This window comes from Equus quagga, chromosome 8 (genome assembly GCF_021613505.1).
Source record: "Equus quagga isolate Etosha38 chromosome 8, UCLA_HA_Equagga_1.0, whole genome shotgun sequence".
NCBI classification, from domain to species: Eukaryota; Metazoa; Chordata; class Mammalia; order Perissodactyla; family Equidae; genus Equus; species Equus quagga.
Genome location: NC_060274.1, coordinates 129,105,198 through 129,125,416, shown reverse-complemented (window position 1 = coordinate 129,125,416; position 20,219 = coordinate 129,105,198). Strand labels below are relative to the sequence as shown.

The 20,219-nt window shown below is 44.9% G+C and overlaps 1 protein-coding gene across 1 annotated transcript in view; it reads right to left on the bottom strand.

Annotated features, from left to right (window-relative positions):
• Positions 1 to 20,219, bottom strand: part of DPP6 (dipeptidyl peptidase like 6) — a 753,509-nt gene that overhangs the window by 272,220 nt on the left and 461,070 nt on the right. The window contains exon 5 of the mRNA XM_046670129.1: positions 18,783 to 18,857. Within this exon, the coding sequence (XP_046526085.1) occupies positions 18,783 to 18,857 (75 nt within the window). The remainder of the gene's footprint in view (positions 1 to 18,782; positions 18,858 to 20,219) is intronic.

Here is a 20,219-nt window from a genome sequence, read left to right as displayed (position 1 = left end):
AAACCACGGAGGCCGAAGTTGTTCACTGCCACGGTAGGCCTCCTGAACCACATGGGCAAACATTCCACGCACAGAGGTGCTCGCAGCCCACGAAAGGGCTGAGCGGTTAGGAGCACCCATGGAGGTGGAGGGGGCGTCCTTCCACTTGTGAACTGAACGCATATTCACGGAGGATCTATTATGGGACAGCCAGGCTGCAAGGCTACCTTCCAGGATCTTAAAGTCAGAGAGGTTGGACACTGATCAGCCCAAATTGAAAAACTTAAGTGCTGTGGAGCCCGTGGGCGTGCACAGGGGTCACTGACCCACTCTGGGGAGTGAGGGAGGGCTTCCTACTGGAGAGATGTGAAGGGTCTGGAAGAACGTGCAGGGGACGGAGGAGGCACTGTTTGGGGCAGAGAGAACGGCAAGAGCAGAGGCCCAAGGTGAGAGAGCTCTGGTCAGAAGGAGCTGGAACGGACTGGACGTCACAGATGGAGACATGTGAAACCAAACAAGGGCCTCTCCCTGAAGGTACCACAGGAGAGGCTGGGAGGAGGAGCAGAGGGGAACCGCAGGGCTGTAGACTGCACGGTGGTCTACTGGTATTTAGAATGGCTTCCTGACGGCAAGCTGGAGAACAGACTGCAGGTGTGAGCGCTGGGGAGGGAGGTCTGAGGCAAAGAGGTGGGTTGGGAGACAAATGTGGTTCTCTGAGAAACAAATGAAGGTGGGCCGACCCAGTAGGGACAATGAGTGAAGAGAGAAGTGGATATATTCACAGTCAAGGGGCATGGTGAGGATGCCCAGTAGTGGTGGTGGGGAGATGCAAAGCCTGCACCCAGGGTCCTGGAAACAGAGGATGATGGTGCTTTCCCTGACGCTGCGACATGCAGAACACAGAAAGTGGGACCAACTTGGGGGGTGAAGCTGATGAGCTCAGCTTGCACACGCTGTGTCTGAGGTCCCTAGAGGCTCCCGGGAGGCAGCAGAACGTATGACCTGGAGTGCAGGTGAGAGATCTGGACCAGATGTGATGGGGAGTCACTGTTGCGTGGAATAGCATGCCTCAAACTTCAGTGTGCACACGAGTCCGTCCAGTCCATATCTCCTTGATGTGCAGATTCTGATTCGTTAAGGTTTGGGCAGGGGCCTGAGATTCAGGATTTCTAACAAGTTCCTGCTGGTGCTTCTGCTGCCGGTCAGCGGAGCACGTTTTGCTGGGCGGTGAGGCCTGCGCCATAATTACAGTGACAGATAAAGTTGCCTAGGGCGACTATGTTGCATGAGAAGGAGAGACGACCTAGGCCAGGACTCCCAGGAAAACCCAGCGATCTGCGCACTGGACAGCCTCCTAACTGGGCAGGCAAGGCTAGAAGCATCTAGGGATGCACGACCAGGAAAGTCAAAGGGAGACGGAGTGGTGAGCAACGTCAAGGGCATGTCCGGTGAGTCTGGAGGAGGGTAGTGCTGTGGACCGAACGTTTGTGTCCCAGTAAATTCATATACTGAAGCCCTAATGCCCAGGGTGACTGCATTTGGAGATGGGGCCTATAGGAAGTAATTAGGTTGGATGAGGTCATAAGGGTGAGGCCCTGATTTGACAGGGTTAGTGTCCTTTAAGAAGAGACACCAGAGAGCTGCTCTCTCTGGACACATGCCCTGAGGAAGGGCAGGTGAGCGCACAGCAAGATGGCGGCCATCTACAAGGCAGAAAGAGAGCTCTGGTCAGAAATGGGATCTGCTGGCACCTCGCCCTGGACTTCCAGCCCCCAGAACTGTGAGAAAATTAATTTCTCTTCTTTAAACCACCCAGTCTGTGGTATTTTGTTATAGCAGCTGGAGCAGACTAACACAGATTTTAGTACCATGAAGTGGGGAGCTGCTGTAACAGATACCTAAAATGTGGAAGTGGTTCTGGAACTGAGTGATGGATGGAGGCTGGAGGTGCGTGCTAGAAAAAGATGGACTGTAGTGAACGGACTATGGGTAGAAATACGGACGTCAAAGACCATTCTGATGAAGTCTCAGATGGAAATGAGGACTATGCTATTGGAAACTGGAGGAAAGGCTATCCTTGTGATTTTACAAAGTGACAAAAAATTTGGTTGAATTGTGTTCTAGTCTTTTGTGGAAGACAGGACTTGTGAGCCATGAAATTGGATATTCAGCTGAGAAGATTTCTAAGCAGAATGTTGATGGTGTAGCCTGAGTCGTCCTGACTGCTTTTCATAGCAAAATGTGAGAAGAGAGAGATGAATTGCAGAAGGAATTGTTAACTTAAAAGGAACCAGAATTTAAAGATTTGGCAAATTCTCAGCCTATCCATATTGCGAAAAAGGAGACAGCTTGTTCTGAAGAGAACACTAAAGGTGGCCCGAACGACCATTTGACAACATCAGCACAGGTGTGAACCACGAATTTAATCAGCCCCTTCAGCAGAAGCTAGGAATAGAGATGGCGTTATACCAGCAGAAACACTGCCACCTGGGACTAGAGGTGACGGAAAACACCGGGATGGAATGAAAGAAGGTATAAGGGGCTTCTTAGCTCCTACAGGATGGGACCATAGAGCTATTTAGCTGCAAACATTCTTCAGCCTTCAAGTAAAAGGAAGAATGACCCTGAAGGCAATCCAGAGATAGTGAGAGCTGCCACTCCCACCACAGGGTGGACTACCTCTCCAGCATTGCAGACCAGGTTCCCCAGCTTAGGGTCTCTGGGGCAGGACCACCCTTGCTGAGAGTGTGAGGATGACATTGCTGGCCCAATGGGCCCAGAAGGGGGAGCACAGAGCCAAAGAGGATTATTCTCGAGCCTAAAGATCTAATGGAACTTGTCTTACTAGGTCTTGGGTGTTCTTGGGGCCTGTTACCCCTTGCTTCTATCTGATTCCTCCTATTTGGAATGGGAATGCCTGTCCTATGCCTGTCCCGCCACTGTATTTTGGAAGCACTTATCTTGTCTGTTTTCACAGAGTCACAGCTGGTAAGGAATTTGCCTCAGGATGAAAGGCACCTCGAGTCTCACCCACATCTAATTCAGATGATGCCTAGATGAGACGTTGGGCTTGACTTTACAGGTGACACTGGAGTGAGATGAGACTTTTGGGGCTGTTTGGATGGCATGAATGTATTTTGCATATGAGAAGCACATGAATTCTGGGGGACCAAGGGTAGAATGCCATAGACTGAATGTTGTGTGCCCCAAAAATTCTATGTGGAAGCCCTGACCCAATGCGACTGTATTTGAAGATGGGGCCTATAACGAAGTAATTAAGGTTAAATGAGGTCCTAAGGGTGGTCCTGAATATGATAGGATTACTGTGCTCATACGAAGAGACACCAGAAGGCTCTCTCACTCGCTCCTCTGTACACAAGCACTGAGGAAAGGCCATGTGAGGACACAGAGAGAAGATGGGCATCTAAAAGCTGAGAAGAGGGATCTCACCAGAAAACAAATTGCCTAGACCCTTCACCTTGGGCTCCCCAGACTCCAGAACTGTGAGAAAACAAATTTTTGTTGTTAAGCTACTCAGTCTGTGGTCCTTTGTTCTGCAGCCCGAGCTGACTAATACAGATGGGCACCAAAGACTTCAGTGGTGGCAAGATCATTGGTGAAACGGGTGAGAGCTGCAGGGGTGGGGCCGAGTTCAGAGACAGTGGGCTCTGGGGCAGCAGAGGACAGTGTTAGGACCAGGGGCCTCAGAGAGAGGAAGACCTGAGGCAATCACAGCCCTCCAACCACAGCACGGGAGAAACTGTGCCACCTCCGTTGCCTAACCAGTAAAATGGGATAACAGTAGTACCTTCCCCCAAGTTACTGGGGCGACTGAGCGCTCAGCACAGTGTGAGGCATGCAAGAGGAGAGTGAGCGGGGACGGTGATCCAGAGGCTTCTATTTCAGAAGTTTGACTAAGAAGGGGACAAGAGGAGGAGGTAGGTATGGATTGAGAGAGAGAATTTTTTTATTTTCATTTTGTTTTGAGATGAGAAAGACCTGAGTAAGCTTAGATGCTTAACATACGGTGGCAGCTGAGATGGAGAAGTTGAAGATACAGGAGCCGGAAAGCCTTGAGATCCAAACCACAACAGAGGGGCCGAAGAAATCCAGAGGAGGAGGAAAGGCTGGGTGAGGAGAGCAGGCGATCTGGGGGTTTTCCTTTTCCTCCATCCACTCGGCTCTACCCTCTCAGCGCCCTCTTTACCAGTTCTGCTCTGCAGGGAGGGCAACAACAGATGATGCTCTGTCCCTTTCTAGAAACCCAGTGCAACAGCTAGATTGAGCCCGTCACAATCATCTCGTAAACTTATTTCTGTCCCTGTCTGTCCTTCATTCACAAAAACATGTGTCCAGCTGTGAACAAGTAATTACACGCTGGGCACAAGCATTGCTCACCCACACGTTGAGCACTCTCTGCAAATGCCCTTTCTGCTCATTTTCTCTGGTGTCTAGGGTTTTCTGGGCATCACTACATCTTCACTCACTGTAAACCTTTGATTCTCAAAGCAAGCACTTTATAAGGCCCTCTAAACCAAGAATACGGGCACAGGTGATGGCAGGCAACCTTCAGGAGGTGGCGGAACAAGTCTCCACATTTGCATTTGTGCACAGCAGGAAGACACCGAGGCAGCTGTCCTGGAGGAATGCAAGGCGGCGTAGCACCAGGCCCACCTCCCAGGATCCCAGGGAGCAGCCCTGGGCTGGTGACCTGCTGCTGCCCATGCGCAGTGATGCGCTGGGCTCCCAGGGAAGACATGCTCCAAAATCCTGCTTTCTGACACAGCATGAAAAGGCAGTTAGAAAGGTGGTGGTGGCCTCCTAAGTCACCCTGGGACATTCTGGGATTCAATCTAAAATGAGGTGATCTTTATGGCCATGTACACCAAGGAAACCACACCCCCCCCTGCAGCGGCACTTATTCTGCTGGTCTCAGCTAGCAGTCCTTCTGCACCTCCCTGTGACGGACTGTCGTTACTCTCTGCTGCATAATAAACGTGGCTGCTCAGACATATGCCTGTTTCAAAGGGCATGAGAGGCTCAGAAAGCTCTGTTCTCAATGAGTTTGAGCTGACAAGGTCTCACCCTCCACGTTGGATCTGGTGGGAAGGTCTGGGAACCCGTGAGAGCCCCTAACTACCTTGGTCCCCACTCGCTTCTCCTCTTGTGAAGCCTGGTCTTCTCGTCCCCTGTTTCCGAGGTGGCTGAGTGCGCCCAGAGCATTCCTGGGCTCAGGCGCCCATGCCCCTGAGGAGGAGGCAGGCAGGACTGTGAGCCGGGCAGGGCTGGCATGCGACCCACCCATCTTGCCTCCTCCTTCTCGTCCCCTCTTCTCATGGCTCCCCAAGACGAACCTTCCATCTCCTCACTGCACCGTTCCTCCTCCACCGTCCCCCAAATGCCATGATAAAACTGAATGAGCCATGCCTTCTTCAGCTCTTCTTCCCATTCCCTAGTTTTTATCCAGGACTCTTTCCCAGGCTTCATTTCTGTAGACACCCTGCCCTTGCCCCTCAAGGTGTCCGCTACGGAGGTTTTGTTGTTCTTTATTGTTGTACCCGTAGGGTCACGTTGGTAACTCACCCTCCTTACTGTGTCTCACCCTCCCTACTGTGTCTCTGCCTACCTCTGCTCCCGGTGTTGTACTCAGAGGCACACCCGCGGTTTAGAAGCAGTCCTCCTGTTCTTGGTTCCTAACCCTTTCTAGGTTTTCACTCCAAGGTCCTCTTTTCCCTCAGGGGTTCCGAGGGAATGCACATTTCAACACGCATGAATGGATCCACACTGAAGGCCTGTCTCCTCCGTTCCTGCGTGTTCCTTTGCTCCTCATGTCGTGCTGGACCAATACTCATCATCCGCTTTGGGCTCCTTGGTGACCCTCAGCAGACGATGTGACTGATACATAAGTCACACGTTTGCCCAACAGCATCCTCTTACCTGGCTTCTGAGAAGATCCTCTGGTCTCTGAGCTTGTCAAAACTGTTGGTTAATTCGGGGCAGGGGCAGTCAAGTAAAACTGATTATTGTGACATTATGTAGATTAAACTATTGGATGATTTCACTAATCCTTTCTTATTTTCTCATCCAAGAAATCATGTAATCAGAGCTAAGTATCTACCAGATCTACTCATGAATTTCAGTCCCTTCATATTGCTTTATTCCAACGTTAAGAAAATATAAGGTTTTCCTTCTTTTGATGTTTAATTATCTCTGGTACCTGTCATGGCAGCCAGAAAAGAATTCAGAACCTCTCAAAGCTCTGAACACACAGGCTAGGTGGAGAGCTAGAACACAGAGAGATGCCTGGTTCATGCTCCTTCACTGAAAAGGAGGACTATTTTTCCAGTTTATAATTTCTTAATTATACCACAGATGGCAATGCTATCAGAAGAACAACACCCCATACTCTTCCTCCCTCGCTCCCAGCTCTGGTGGAAATGATTTACTCCCTCCTTCACACACACACACACGCACAAGCACACGTACAAGTACCTACGTGTGAACACACGGGAAATCCTGCAACACAAACGCTTTGGTGTCTGTAAGTTGGCACCACTGTCCAGTGCAGGCAAGTCACAGAAAGGCCCAGGGCAGCACCCAATTTAAGACTCATTCAAGCAACTCATCACTTCTGCTCCTTAATTTCTACAGATTCAAAACCCATGGTTACTGCTTGGCCAGAAGTGCCATCAGAGCAGATGCATCAGCGAAACTCGCCAAGCCTTGACGTTCATGAGCGTTATCACGGGGCAGGGCAACACTGAAGACTTCCTCTCCTATTTTCAGGTTTTTTGCTACAATAACATTGGGGAATAAAACAACCCAGTAAGAAGGAAAAAGAGTATTAGAAAATTAAAACCTACTGTTTAATAAATACAAAATTCCAAGGCACTTGCTATCTCATGCACAGAGCGTATCATAGGGCTTTTCGAATTATACAACTTATTGTGGAAAACATGAAGAACTGGTGGGAACACAATAAACTCTTGAAAATTACATTCTAGAAAGTCTATCTGTTAATGATAAAAACAATCATTTTAGTTGCCTAGAAGAAAAGCAAAACGTGTGCTAACCTGTTCCTAGAAGTGGATTGTCTCATTTGACCCCGAACTGAGACGAGGTATGTGTGACATTATTGGTAGCACTCTGGATGGCATCTTCATTTAACATTTTGTGAAATCATTTTCTTTGACAACAGCTGGAGTCCAAAATCACAAAAGGAATTGGTTCTAACTTATAACAATGATTAATTCCTTTGAGTTTTTAGTAACATCAAAGTGTTCCAAGCACCAAGTAGAGATAATGACCCCGCTAAAAGTCTGTAAGCCCTCATTGTTATTCAGAGGGCCCCAGCAGCTCGGGCCATATTAATCAGCTTTGAGTCTCTGCATATAATTGCTGTTAACGAGCTCACCCACAATAATGGACTGCTAAATTACAACTGGAGAACAAATCTTTCAGGAAGAATTCGAGTCATTTTTTTCCCCTCACTACGTTGCAATGATGGCCATTCATAATAAAAGCAATTAAGTGTTCTCTATTTAATATCTCACTGTGTCACTCAGCAAACCCACTTTTCTCCTCATTTACATTTCTTCATTTCTTTTATTACTAATTACACAACTTCACTGGTTAATTTAGATTACTCAGAGACCCTCCACAAGCGGGTGGTCTGCCACAGTCACCAGCATCACAATATCACTGCCGCCTGGGAAGCTGAGGCACCAGCCACTCTCTTCAATGTTCCCTCCTCACAGATGCTCAATGTCCGCTTGGATAGCAATTCCTGACCTGTCCCTTGCTTCTCCAACCTTCCACTGTGTCATCTGAAACGCCTGCCCTTTGACTGACAACCGCTTGTGTATTCAGTCTCCTCCTGGAATGCTGTCCCTTCCACCTTCCACCTCCCGCCTTCAGTGACATGGGGCTCTTGTCAGGTCACAGTGTCCCCTCTTCAATGGAGGGTCTTCTTTTTAAAGCCTTACCCGTGCCATGTACCAAAGGGCTGGAAGATGGAGTGCAAGGGTCCTTCCCCTGCCCACCAATAAATCCATCCTCTTTCTCAAGCCCCATTGAGTGTCCCTCAGGTGACACCCTCACACCCTCCAGCACATCTCATCTGACACCTGTCAGCTCCTTGACCCTCTTGCCTGTCTTTATTCCTCCACTCACCTCACCGTCCCGAGACACTACGCACCGTCTCAAAGGTATTTTCTGATAACCACACTCTTTCCTTCTACCACATCTGCTCAGGTTTCCCCACTTCTTCAGATTTCTCACCCAACTAAAGACGCCACCACTTTCTACCTATGGCCTTGCTGGCTTCACTTCCCTCCATCACCAGGTGACTTTCCATGGTCCCTCAAATAACCACTCTTCTGAAAACACCTTTAATTCCCAATTTCATTCACCTGCCAAATTTCAGCACCAGAGGACAGCAAACATTGGCCTGTGTGCTGGGAACTGGGCAGGGAAATACTCCTGGGGAGAAGCAGGCCCTGGGCTGGCTGGTCTAGCTGAATCCTCATCAGTAACACCCCAACAAGCCTGCTCATCCCCCAGTGGTTAAATGGGAGGCTGGCTCTCCAGTGACTGAGGCTACCGGCTCCTACTTTTCCTCTCCTCAGACCACACTCCCACAGACTCCAAACTCCTCTGTCATCACTCTCAACAAGTGACCTTGTCTCACAAGTTGTTGGGAAAAATAGAAGAATGCATCAAAAGAAACTCGATGATCCTTCCGCCACTACACCTACAGAAAAGCAAGTCTCCTATGTTTGCAGTTATCTCCTCCTTCCTTCCTTCCTTCCACCATGGGGAAGTGCCCTTTCCCTGTAGTTGGAACATTCCAGAGATGGCACAGTGAGTTCAAGGCCCCAAGGTCAGAAGAGGCATGGCACATTAGAGCCACAGGGAGATGCCCACCATGGCTGGACCACCAGGCGGAGCCGTGGGCAGCACAGGGCCAGGAGATGCAGGTCTGGGCCTCCCTGTGGGGTAGTGCTCCATTAGGCTGCTCCAGGAGCCTGGGAAGAGGTGCTGACGTGATCTTACTGACACGTAAAGAGATCCTCTGGCCACGCTGGGGAGACCAGCCTGGAGAGAGGGCAAGAGGAGAAGCAGAGAAATCAGTCAGGAGGCAGTGTGGGGAAGCGTCCCGCTGGGGTGCGGGAGGGGTGGCGTTTCCACCTGCCGCCGTCCAGCACCCAGGCTTCACCCACCACAGCCCCCCACCTGCACCCCAGCCCTGCGTGCGGGGCCTCTTCCGGCTCTTCTCCGCCCAGGGATGAGACAAAAGCCTCTTTTTGCAGCACTATGTGATACAAATAGATATTTTAAGCACCCTACAGAAACTATACTTGGAAGCACAATCGTTAAACCTTTCGCCTATGGAGCGTTTCAGGTAAGCTAAGTCCTCTCGTTCTTCCCTCTTTCAGAGTAACACACACACACACACACACACACACAGAGTTACCTTAACAATGTCTGCATTTTGTTGAGAAAAGACCATTGTTTGGACGACATTTGTCCTATGCCCAATTTTGTGCTGTTAAATTTAGCTCCAAAACCTGAATAGAAAGGCATGTAAAAATAAACAAGAACAAAACAAAATTATGCGTGTGAGTTTTGAACCAGTTTTGTGTTAAAACAACACACAACAAAAGACAACAAACCAAAAAACTCAAGAACCTATATTTCAAAAACAAACAAAAAGCAACCAACACCATCAAACTTCCAGAAAAGGAATAATTTACGCTCTTCCCACGACGTTGGTCTGGTTCGTGATCCCAGACAGTAAGTTCTCCAGGCATGGGAATCCACATGGGCGCTGTCTCACGCCGCCTCGCACTGGCGTGACCTTGACATAGTTTCCCGAGAACTTTGACCAACTGTTGGATTTTCACAACCTGTGAAACCATGGGCAAAGTGCTTCACGATGGGCTATGTGAAAATGTGGGTTTCAAACCGCTAATGTCAATTTTCAGTACTTTAACAGAGGAAGGGTCACAGATAACCGGGCCTTAAATAGTTACACAGCCAACTACCAGGGTGCTAAGAAAACAATGGGGGCAGTTTCTTTAATAAATTCTGCTGCCAAAGGAAAGATGGAATGAGGCATGGGGTTTAATCACAGAATAAAAGGGCTTCTGAGAAATGGTGGCGGGGGTCTGGGGTGCACTTTCAGGCAGGAATAGAACAGCTTCCAGGCCTGGGAGTCTACTCCTGTCTGCCCTGCACAGGAGGTGGGTGAACTCACTGAAAGCGAGTCTCTTACCATGCCAGCAGCGGCAGGAGCAGCAGGGCTGGCTGGAGATGCACCCCTGACCAAGCCTCTGCTCTTCAGAGGTTGACCTGTGGGCTGCTGTGGATGGACAGAGACAGAGAGCTCCCTGCAACGCTGACACATGGGAACACGCAAGGCGTTTGTCCAGCAAGAAGCACTGGGATGAGCTGGTTCCCAGAGGTGGACCCAGAAAAGGCTCTCAGACAATGCAGAAAGATCGAGTTCAACAGACCAAGAATTAAGAAGCACGTTTCCCCTAGTCACTACCAGGCAAAGATTTCGTCAGTTCTTCTAAGGAAGAAGGGATAGTAGTAAATGTTAGAACCACACACAATAATAGCCGTATGAGTTACAATAAAGGAACTCATATACTCAGAAGCAAGTGAATTGATTTGTAAGAGTTATAATTCAGTCCATAAGTTTGGATTCAACAATTTATAGCTAATCCTTTATGTTTATAAAATCTCAAGTTATTTTTAAAAATTAACTCTTGTAGGGCCGGCCCAGTGTGCAGCAGTTAAGTTCACCTGCTCTGCTTTGGTGTTCTGGGGTTCACTGGCTCAGATCCCGGGTGTGGACCTGTGCATTGCTTGGCAAGCCATGCTGTGGCAGGCGTCCCACACACAAAGTAGAGGAGAATGGGCATGGATGTTAGCTCAGGGCCAATTTTCCTCAGCAAAAAGAGGAGGATTGGTGGTAGATGTTAGCTCAGGGCTAATCTTCCTCGGGGGGAAAACCCAACTAACTCTTGTAGATACAGATAAATGGCTAACTCCACCTGACAGGTGCACTGAAGACTCTGGAATTCATCTCGAGGTTCACCTTACCAAAGATGCTTGATCAGGCCTGCTCTTGTTTGGGTGTTTTTCAAGCTTTACGTGAATTATATAGTTCACAGACCCTGAGATGGCAAAACCACCTACATCAAACTCACCATAAGAGCAAGAAAGAGTAGGAATTTACCAAATGTGAAAACTGGCTCAAATTCCTGCAATGAGAAGCTCAGCATCAAATCACTGTTCCCAGGTTTGAACAGGGTACACCTGCAAGGGGAGGGAGAGCGAGCGAGCACCCAGAAGCTGAGCCCTACTTCCTTTTCTCTGCTGAGGAAGAAGGTGCTGGAAGCTAAGGGACCATCCATCTTCCTGTTGTGTCACCAGCATTTACCATCCACCTTTGAGAACAACAAGGATGAGGGAAGTTCTGTGACTTGGTTAAAAGTTTTAAGTGCTGGAGACTCAAGAGAAACGCCACTTTCTGCCTCTGTATGAAGAGAAAACACCTACGGCTGCTTAAGGCCCACAAATCAATTTCCAGAGCTTCTGTGCCACAGACCGGACCTCAGGCCAGGGTTACTGGAGATGGCTGAGAGGCACAGAACTTGATACTAATGACGCCTGGGGGTGAATGTGAATGTTATTCATAGGAACCACCGTCTCTCATTAGAATCATAAATTATTTGACTAACTGGCCCAACTAGTAAGTGGTATCATCATCAATTACTAATATATAATGCTTAGAAATCAAAAAGAACATAATATTTCTTTGTACGCTTTCCTTTTTCAGCACAAAATGTAAAAAAAGCTCTTTAAGAAATGTACCAGTAAACAAGAGAAATGCATCCATATTTAATGGCTTAATGATTTCTCACTGTATTCTAATTTTATTGCTTAAATTTGAGATACTAGAAGTAGTTAGTATGAAAAAAAAAAGAGTAAGTTTTCACTTGGGTTCCTAAGAGAATCATAATAATACTGCACTTCCATGGATTTATGTAGCACCTTTATTTCACCGAGCTTGGAAATATAATAATAAAAATAAAACAATAATATGAAATTACATAAATAGAAAATCCATTATATCTGAAGATCTGGGTTAGGCATCTTCTTAGATTATTCATTTAATTTGCACAGTAACCCAGACAGGTAAGTTATCATCTATATTGGTTTTCATAATATCCCTGAGCCACTAATGAACAACACATTATATCCATTTCTCTTTTAGAAAAACCAAAGTAGTTTGGCCCGCCCTAGGGCATCAGCAAGTCACTTGCAGAGGAGTGATGAGAACTTGATTTTCCTGCTCCCGGTCCAGCACGCTCTCTTGAGACTGGCTATAATCACACCTCCTGGCTTCTCTAACTTCTTGAAACTTTGGGGGGATCATGTAGGGAAGAAAGGAGCTCTGAGCAGACATGTTATGTCCTTTTAGCAGACCACAGGATTGTTAAGTACCTGATGAATATGAGGGCCCATACTTTCTCATACAGGGCTCTAGAGACAGCCTCTGAAATGGCTCCAACAGCCCCTCCTCCTGGCCTTTACTCCCTTGTAGAATCTGCTCCCCTTACGAGTGGGCTGGACCTAGTGACTTGTTCTTAACAAACAGAATATGGTAACAGGATGTCATGGTGACATTAGGCCAATTCTCTAAACACTATTCCGCCATCTTGCTGACACTCTCTTGGCTCTGCTTGCTTACTGCTCTGATGAATCAAACTGCCCTGTTTGGAGCTGTCCTGTGGAGGACCCCATGGTGCAAGGAATTGAGGACAGTCTCTGGCCAATAGCCAGGGAGAAACCCAACAGCCACGAGGAACTGAACCCTGCCAACAACTACATGGGCAAGCTTGGAAGTGGACCCTTCCCCAGCTGAGTCTTCAGGCGAGGCTGCAGCTCAGATGACACCTGCATAAGCTGCCTGTGAGACACCCTGAGTCAGAGGAGCAGCTAACCTGAGCCCACATTTCTGATTCACAGAGACTGTGAGAAAATAAACATTATTTGCCGTAAGCCATCAAGTTTGAGAATAATTTGTTATGCAGCAACAAATAACTAAAAAAGATTAGGTAACATGCATAAACCATTTTGCTAATCCCATGACTATGTGATTGACTTGAGTCTTTTTTAGACCAGACTTTGGACAAGATTTTGTTTGGATAAGAACAATGTTCCACTGGCTTTAAGAACAATCACCCCAATTAACTCCTTTGAACACTGCAATGAAATTCTTCACAAATATTCAGTGGTTCTTTCAGAAAACATTTTCTAAAGAAGAATATTTTCCAGATATAATTTCTCTTTCCTCTTTGAAAGTCATAAAATATATTAATGTTTTGAAATGATCTAAGATATTATATTTTAAACTCTTTTTCCTCTTCCCGAAGAGTTTTTGAAACTTTTCACACTGTCAAATATACCTCAGTATAAAGAAGCATGGTTCTCTAATTAGATGAGTTTGTTTTAAGGCAATTTACCCCATTAGTATAGTTAATATAGCTTTCAAATTAAAAATAAAAAATTACTATTCCCCCAACGTCTAGCTTAGTTTCAAGGGAACCCTTCAGAAGCTATACACAGAGAAGTATTATGAAGTTCTCCTCTATATAAAACAAACAAAATAACACTCATTTAGGAAACATTGGCTCTTTGGGGCAGGAATGGTCTTTTGAGAAGAAATGAGATGGTGTAAATAAACACATTTTGCATACTATAAAACTGGTACCACAAAAATAAAAACATGATATTATTATTTTCCACATTCCAGACACAACATTTATGGACTTGTAGGTATCTAAGCCCTGGCAAAATGTGCTTGGGTTTACTTTCTCTCAAATCTAATTGATAATTTTTTTACACTGTTAAAAAAGAGTACTTTTGAGACAGTCAACAAAAGATAGGTTTGACATAGTTAAAATTAGCTAATTTGTGGATGTTCAAGGATGTTAGCCAAGTTGTAGGTTTAGTAACAACAGAAGAGTTGTAGGAAAAGAGGTATGCTAATTGGCATGGTCCTACATTTATAGAATAAACATGGAACGTTACTAAGCTGTTTCACAAATAAGGCCTCTTCTTTACATAATTTTATCTTTTTGTGTATTTGATGGACTTAGAGTGTATAAAGTCACTTTGAATCTTGATCCAATACTAAGGATTTGAGAGAAAAGAAAGTGCCACAGACATATTTGTTCAGCACCAAATCTACACAGATGGTCCTATACTGGGTCCCAAGGGATGGGGGTAGACAGAAGATGAAATGACTCCTTCCTTCTCTTTGAGTAGTTGACAATGTAAAAATTGGCCAATAAAACTAGTTTATGTCAAACAACTGGGAAATGATTCAACATTGCGATTGGTCTGAATAAATGAGAGGAAAAGATAGACAATCAACACTATAAAATTGTCTCCCCTTTAACTCTTGCTGTCCTCAAGATACTGCCTTACTATTTGTATCCAAACTCCTGAACTGTGTGTTCTTGTTTACTCATTCTCTTCACCACCCATTCTGCACCCACAGCCCTTACACACCATTTTGACTAGGGCCACTGCCGAGGTGGCTGATTGCCTGCAGGTTTCAACAAAGATCATGCTGGTGCAATTAGCTGGGGCCTTCCATCCGATCCCGGACACAGCCACAGAGCCACTCTGTGCTCAAACATGAGCAACCTCGATGTGTGGGGTTGCTGATGCTCACTGGGCCATGCTTCACTGAGGGAGGACAGAAGCTGAGGGGTGAGTGCTTCCTCTTTCAGTGTCCCAGGCAGAGAGCTCTGAGATGTACAAGGCTTGACAGATGATCCGAAAGGCATCCAGAACAAGTTGGTCATAATGGTGACCATTCCAGTAACACTTCCCTGTATCAGAAGTCCCCCCGCAGAGTAGAGGAAAGGTCCAGGATAGAAATATAAACTAGGCCTTCAGCTTCATCTGGATGGTATTTGAAGCCACAAGAAAGAATAAGACCCCCTGGAGAGAAAGTGAGACTGAGAAGAGGTTAAGGAACTGAACCCGGGGCACCCCAACATTTAGAGGGCCACAGTGAGAAGCACTCCCTTACCTTAGGAAAATTTCTTGCCTTTTTACACATAATAGGTTGCCTGTTGGTTTTTCTACATGGAATTTCCCCAAGACTCAGTCTTATGCCATCTTCACTTTTCATATAATTTTCCCCACAGATGGCTTCATCCACACTCATGGTTTTATTTTCCTCCTTTAAGGTAGTTACTTCGAACGCTTTCTCCATTGCAGACACTGTTCCTGAGATTTACACCCATCTTTCCAGTCACTTACTTGGAATCTCTTGTAACATGTCCCAGAGTCACCTGAAACTCAACGATTATAAAACCAAACCTAGGAACAGCTCAAGATCCCTCCACCCTTTTTTAGCCCTAAACCTGATGGCTGAGCTTGCTCTTCTCTCTTGCCCACTGAATTTCTCTATACTTCCTATTGCATGCATACTCCTGCCACAAGGACTTTTTCGGATTCCAGCTGAAGTCTCACCTCCTCATGGAAGCCTCCCTGGATCTGCTTAACTATGCCAGATGCCTTTGTTTCATGCTCTCGGCAGTCTGATTCTCAGTGGCACTGTTCACATGCTCATTTGATTATATCATAAGCTCCATGTGGCTAGGTAGCATAGCTCTCTTACACAATATAGTGCCTAAATTTCTTTTTTAATAAAAGAATAAATGAAGATATCACTAAGAACTAGAATAAGCTTGAAATCTTTCTGAGGAATGAGCCCTGTGTCCAAGCCTTGAAAAGGAACATTGGGGACAAATGGGGACTAAGAGGGGTGGAGCATCTACTGTCTGCCAGGTGCTCTACTAAGTACTTTATATCTGCTGTCACACTCAGTCCTCACAGCTCCACGGTCAGAGACACACTGACCCCTTGTTAAAGAGGAGAAGCCAGGCTCAGGGCAATCAACTGATTGCTCAAGTCAGTGATGCTGGTAAGCGCTTGAACCTAGGATTACTGACTTGTGAGTCCACTGTCTTTGGGCAGCGAAGAGAAGCAGGGTTGGGAGGATGGTGATTTTCCTGATGCAATGTGGAATATGTGGATTTCTGCATGGAACAATAACCCAATATACTGAAATTTTATTGTAAATGAAACATTTATTCTAATAAATGTGAGACGCCCAGTACTTACACAGTCTATTTATATAAAAATATTTTTATGAAGGTGTTTTGAGTAAGAAAGCTGCGTTAGTTCATAAACAAGGTATCCTAGTTGCCTTTGAAACACGCAAACAAGAATGTGATAAGCATGAGCCAAAGAAAAAACTTCCAGCTTCCTTACAAGTTAGATGGGAATCGTATATTGCAATATCCATTTGGGAAATACTGTAGAACCCTCATGAGAATATAAAAAAGCTTCAAAAAATCCTGCAGTCAAAAAACCCTGTAATCTTTTTTTAATCTTCTAAAGAATACCCAGGGATACTTTTACTGACAATAAAAACAGCTTAGGAAGTCCCGCTTCCTACGTGATTCCTAAAAGCGATTCCATTTCTTCCAGAATTACAGACCTAGGCCCTCCCTTGAAGAGAGAGATTCTAAAAATATCTGTATCTTAGTTTCTCCAGTTAGGAAGTTCTTCCCAATATCCAGCTCCGAGTTCTGCAAAATCCAAGCCCTTCCCTCTAATCCTTCCTCCAGAAGACAGAACACTTGCTCGGAGAGTCACGTGCATGGCAACCGCTCAGTGCTGAGAACTATTAAGGGGCACTCCTTTGATTTAAGTACAAAGTAGCCATGTCTATAGATCGTTTTTACGTAGAGCACATCTCAATACTTTAATTATTTAGACTTCTCTGAATCCACTCCAAATTTCCTACATTTTTCCTTGGTTAAGAAAACAAACTGAACATAGCCCGACTCCAAAGGCCAAGGGTTATATCAAGGTTCCTATTTATAGCCAGGGTTCTATGTGGTGAAGACTCAAATTTAGCAAAATATTCTTTACCAAAACGGATATGGGTTGCAATGGGATCCCAGGGCACTCTTTCAAAAGGAGCTTCGGGAAAAAGAAGGAGACTGCTGGGGAATTCTACTGTGCATAGAACCAGAGCCACCGATTCGACTGCTCTGTTCCAAATGAGCAGGTGTGAGAATCTCTTCTACGATATTCTGGAGAAAAAATAGAAAACTTTGTTTTGAAGGCTTCTGGGAGCAGGAAACTCATTACCAAACAAAGAATTCACCCCACAGTTCAGGTGCTCCATTATTACAAGATTCTCTGGTAAGATGATCTGAAATCTGTCTTTCTATGCTTCTCTCACTCAGGTGTTGGCTGTGTCTCCTGGAGCTTCGCAGAACAAATCCTTTACTCCCCCCGTACCCCCGCCCCCATAAAAGTCCTTCAAACATCTGCTGACTTTTTTGTCTGACTCAGGTGAGGAGATTACATTCTTGGTAGTTTCCAAGGGTGATGAAAGGAGTGGAAATACTCTATGATCCATGACAGCAGGAGCATGTGCTTGAAGCTTCAAGAAGCGAGTGCAGGGGCTGGGTGTAGGATACACAGAGTCTCATGGCTAAAAGTCACCTTTTAGCATACCAACTTGACTAAACTGCCTCTATCAAACAGATGAGGATGACCAGTTGTTCCAAAGAATTTGGACAGAAAATGAAAACTTTTATCTAATGGACGTTAAAAAAACAGAAAATGGAAAACTGAAGATAGAGTTTTTAAAAAGATCTATCTTTAGAGGAAGAAAACCAAAACCTCCACTAAATAATCCAGCTGTCAAATAACTTTCAAAAGAAATTCTAAAAATCCTAGAATTGGACTTGCATCTCCATACAAACTAATTGCCCGGTTTCCCCGATGTGGGACGTCACTCAACAAGCTGGCCCAGCTCGTCCAGGGGAAGATGCTCTCAAACTCGCCAGGCAGCCATACAGACCTGACATACAATGCAGTTACCTTTATATCTCACAGAAGCTGCATAAAACTCCGATTAAAATAGTTTCAGAAGAACTAGAAAGGCAGTGGAATTCTATATTTTATTTGCCAGAGAATAAAGATCCACAAGTGCACATTTCTAAAATAGCTAATCTCTTATAAACTGAGCATCTGCTTCACTTTTACAAATAAATTTCACCTTCTAGTTCATTGAAAATTAAAGAGCCAAAATGAATTTTAAAATAAGAGCATGTCAAATTTTTTTTTAAAAAATTCAGTTTTAGGCTGCCACTAAAGCCCCGAATGAGATTTTATAGAAGATTCTGGTGACAATTTATGGTAGACTCATATACGAAGTGCTAAAAACAGGAATTTACACAATGAAAGTGATAGTTCAACTCTTCTCTAGAAAACTATGATGGCTAGGAGATCATAAACATTTTATTTAGTTTAGGGAGAACCCGGCAGTTGCTTTTTGTTCTTAGGATAAAATTTATGGCGTGATTGAGAAAATGGTGAGAAAAATAACTGCACAAGAGGATAAGATAAGACTCTTTAAAAAGACAATTTCTCACCATCTCCCCAAGAAAATCCTATGAAATGGCCCCTAAAAGGAGTGATTTTTTTTTTTTTTCCACTAAAGGGATTTTTATATCTTTCTTCTCTCCTAGGTGGCAGTGTGGCATAAAAAGACACTATCCCGGGACCCACCAACTAGTTCAGGATTCAAAGATCACTAAGAATGAAGATTCAAGGAAAAATACTCAATAAAGTGTCAGAATGGAGGAACAATTTTTTTACAGACAGAAAAGGGTAGTACTCACTGGTTCCACGTTATAGGAAAAAAGAGCATACTCTTTATCTGGAGAGATTTCATATCTGATGGCTCTTAATGATTCCTAAAAGAAAAAAAAAGAGAATTTTAAAGTATTACATAGAACATAACTCGGAATCTTGTGAAAATGTGTCTGCTGGTGCTGTTTCAAAACTTAATAAAATCAGCGTGCAGCAAACTTGCTGAAGTCTATTGGAAAAGGCTATAGCCTTTCTCTAACTGAGCAACATTCAGTTAATTGATGCTTTTTCACATTTTATTTGTATTTTTTCAAATGTCAACAAAACCATACTTACTGTATCTACTGAAACAAATCAATAGAAATAAAATAAAACCAAACTTTTCCCACAAGACTTACAACCTCTATCTTCAAACACACTTTCCTTCGCTCATTCTTATACTTAGAAGCTTATATTAAGCAGAGTTGTTCCTGAAATAGAATCACATTCTACGCATTATTTTGCAACCTGCTTGTTCAACCATCATGGATACTGACCCACGAGTCAGTGGGTAGAGTGCTGTCGCTTTTTCCTTCAAATTTCTTCATAGTAGACAAGTAATTTTACAGAAATGAAATCAACAAAAGTGCCGTTTCCCTTCAAGCTGCCCCACTTTTCCTGCTCTCACACTCTGCTGCACAGACCCCCACACCCACCCAGAAGCGCCCTCTATTGTCAGCCTGCTGTGGATCGCTCTATGAATGATCATACAACCACGTGCAAACAGCCAGATGCATAAGCCCAGCTAAAATGGCGTCACAGTACACATCTCTCACCTTAGGTTTCCCAGGCAACAATGACTTAAAGGAATGACTAAAGCCATCTGTTTAGCTCCAATTAGTGATCTTTAAAGCTTGCATAATTTTCTGTGGTGTGGACATACTTTAATTACTCACTCAGTCCTTGCTAAAGGGTTATCACAGTTGATTCCTGTTATTCATAGTGGTTATCTTCTAGAAGGTCTCCACAAACACTGAATTAGTGAATACTGAACCATACTGTTCCTAGGGGAAATTCAGGGTTAGGTTCCTGTGGGCGCTGGTCACAATATTTTTGTCAAGCAATCAATACATAACCTTGTCTTATGTGTGTTTCTGTTTAAAGACATCTTGTTGAATACGCATTGTTGGTTCATTAAGACTGAACTCACAGATAACAGCATTGTAACTCGTGCCTGAATGAAGCTCATCTAACGTGTGTTTTCTCTGTAAGGCACATCACACTTCTTGTGCTCAGAAACACCAGACAGCACGTCAGCATTATTCTTGGGGGGCACTTAAAACAGCATAATCATGATCAAAAAGCACAAAAACATGAAAAACGTGGCATGACATGGACTACAAAAAGAGTGCTTGTCTGCAATATGCGCTGAAGCCAGAAGGCAGGGGATGACTCAAATTTTTTGCCACCATGCACATGTCTGAGAA